Here is a 3,245-nt window from a genome sequence, read left to right on the forward strand (position 1 = left end):
TTTTTTTTATTTTTTAAAAATAAGAACATTGATTTTTAAAATTTATATTTTATAAATAAAATTTCAAATATCTTTTCACAATTTTTTTATATGTTTATTCATTAGCATAAGTAATATCATGATAATATTTTTTGAAATATAAATATTTTTTAGCGAAAGAATTTATTATTCAATTAATTATATAATAGTGAAATTTTTGTTTCCATTGAAAAGAATTTTAAAATCTTATGCAAATAATTAATAATTGAATAACAATAGAACGAGAATTTTTATCATATTATTAATTTTTGCGAACTATAATTAATTGCAAATATAGAGTTTTTCTGCATAATAAATAAGAATTATATATTATATTAATTATTAATAAAATAAAATAATTTTCAGGAAATCGACGGAAAAGCTTTGTTACTTTTAAATTCTGATATGATGATGAAGTATATGGGATTAAAACTTGGACCAGCACTTAAAATATGCAATTTGGTAAATCGTATTAAAGGCAGAAGGCATATACTTCTGTGACTTTATCAATCTATGTACAGTGAGTTAAATTGACATATTACTTAAACAGGCTGGTCAAGTTTGTTTTCATTATTGAGAACAAAATAATATATAAGTTGTTAAAATAATGTGAATATATTGAGTATAATTTTTCAAAACCTATTCATTTATTAATCTACATAGATTTTAAGTAGAAGAAAATCAAAGTTTAATTTTATTTTAGTATTTAAATATTTTTTTCTTTAGAATAATATAAAATTACATTAATTATATGAATGTAAAATCTTTTTGATAATGAACAAAATTAAAATTATCTATAGAAGAATCCTAGAATTTAATTAGTCTTCAATGCTAAAAATATTAAATTAAAAAAAATTACTTTTCGCAATATGTTTGCCTTTTCGAACTTTATTGTAATTTTTATATATTCTTCTAAAATGATAACTTTTATTATTTAGATAATTCCAATTCTTTCTCTAATGATGATACTTTTGACATAAAAATAGCGTAAAGTATAATATAATATAACAATATTTTTACTCATTACATTTTTGAATGCACTTTAATATGTTAGATATGAGCATAATTATAAAAATAAATAATTATTTTTTAAACTTTATTTTTGTTTTTTAATAATAAAATATACTTTCATATTTTACGCATATTTGTCAAAAGTAATATAAATCATAAGAAATATGTGTACAAAGTGTAATTATTTTTTGTTTCATAATATTTAAGAATTATTATTTTTATATGTAATTACTTTATCTATTTTATACTATTATATTGTTAAAACAAATAATAAGGTATCATTTTATACATAGAAAGGCAACATGTTCTATTTTATGTTTATTATAAGCAAAAAAATTTAAAATGCAGACTATTGTTTATGTTAAACTATGTATTATGTAATTACATTTTTTTATTATTTTTTTTCCTTTTTTTAATATATATTTATATAAATATTAATAGTATTATAATATTTATATAAATATTTTATATATATATAATAAAATTATATTAATTACATGAATANTTTTAAGAAATCTAATTTTGAATATGTAATTCAAATAAAGTTGAATTGCTGTATAACATGTGTTTTAGAACATACACTTTTATATTTTATATATATAAATGTTTATATTTTTTATAAACTTCAACTTTCACGTAAAAAAAATTTCTAAATGTTACATAATATATTTATTAACATAATTTAAAAACATAAAAAATGTTTTTTATAAGTGGAAAGTAAATTTTTTTAAAAGTGGAATGTAATTCATAGGCGGGGGCATTAAAAATAACTTATACACTTTTTTATAATTATTTTTATGATACAGTATTATATATTTGTTTATTTTCATTTTTTATTATATATATCTTTTAAACTTCTTGTAGTAATATATGCGAATTATGTTTATTGCATAATATTAATATAAGTACAATTTCATTTTGATATGTATATAGAAAATTTGAATATGTGCAAAATTATCTCTGTGATATATTGCATAATTATAATATTAAAAATTAGTTATTATATGAATATGTAAAAAAGTAAAAAGTAAAATATTCATAAAATTTAAAATACATTTAACATATTATAAAATCTATATTATATAATTTTCTTATACGTAAATATGAAGTATGTATATATATAAATAATATATTTAAAATAGCGATATCAAAATATATTTTCTATTAAATTAATTTTTGATTTAATTTGATATATAAAAATAATGTTAGTAATAGTAAAATGGCTATGACAAATATTGAGATCTTTGTAAAGTAATATAACAATTAATTATCAAATTATATATTTCTTAAGTAATTAATCAAATTAAGTTTGACAAATGAAATTAGAACAAACAAATTTAAATGTTATTTTCAATAAAATTTCACAGCTATCTTTTTTGATAATTACAATTATAATATGCAATTGAATAACATGCAAATGTAATGATTTTAATAATGCTATTAAAATCTAATATTGCTATTTTATATCTTTTTTATATCATTCTTTTTTAAAATTATAACTTAAAAGTTTTATAAAAAAATATCAGATATTTTAAATATTATAAAAAAAATTATATAATGAATTATTTAATTAAAAATATAATTATATTTAAAAATATAATTATATTTGTTTTCATATATATATTTTCTTTTCATCTATTTTTCTTTGAAATTATTTATTTTTGAATAAATATTTGCATATAATAAACTTAACAACTTCTTGTCAATAATGTGAGAAAATAAAATTATATTAAAGGAAATATTTTTTTTTTATTTGAAATTTATTTTTTTTTATTTATAATATTTAATAATATTTAACAATTCTTAAAAATTATTAATTTTACTAATCATTGAAAAATCAGATTTTTTAATATTTTACTTTTAATTTAAACAATTTATTTAGAAGAACTTAGATTTATTCTATCAATAATTTTATTGTTTATTCTTGTGTAATTGTATATATAGTATTCTAGAAACTGTTATTGATATTAATACATTTTAATTTATTTATAAATTTTTAAAATAAAGAAAAAATATATAAAGTATAAAAAATAAAAGTGTTTAATTTAATTAAACCACAATAATCTGTTAATAAAATTAATTATATTTTGTTTTATAGTAAATTAAATAAACAATTAAAATAATTGTTAATATTAAAATTTTATTTTATTTGAGAAAAATAAGAAAAGAAAAAATTAAAAAATATTAAATTAAAATATTTATTTTTTAATTTTTTA

The 3,245-nt window shown here is 14.9% G+C and overlaps 1 protein-coding gene across 2 annotated transcripts in view; it reads left to right on the forward strand.

Annotated features, from left to right (window-relative positions):
- The window catches only part of LOC102678830 (polycomb protein Scm), a 4,741-nt gene extending 4,091 nt beyond the window's left edge, over positions 1-650 (forward strand). The window contains exon 8 of one of the 2 annotated variants that reach the window (XM_006608649.2): positions 385-650. In XM_006608649.2, the coding sequence (XP_006608712.1) occupies positions 385-519 (135 nt within the window). In that variant the 3' untranslated portion in view covers positions 520-650. The remainder of the gene's footprint in view (positions 1-384) is intronic. The other variant, XM_006608648.2, reaches the window with a different exon arrangement.
- Positions 651-3,245: the final 2,595 nt, after the last annotated feature.

The sequence above is a fragment of the Apis dorsata genome, unplaced genomic scaffold (genome assembly GCF_000469605.1).
Source record: "Apis dorsata unplaced genomic scaffold, Apis dorsata 1.3 scaffold_41, whole genome shotgun sequence".
Taxonomy (NCBI): domain Eukaryota; kingdom Metazoa; phylum Arthropoda; class Insecta; order Hymenoptera; family Apidae; genus Apis; species Apis dorsata.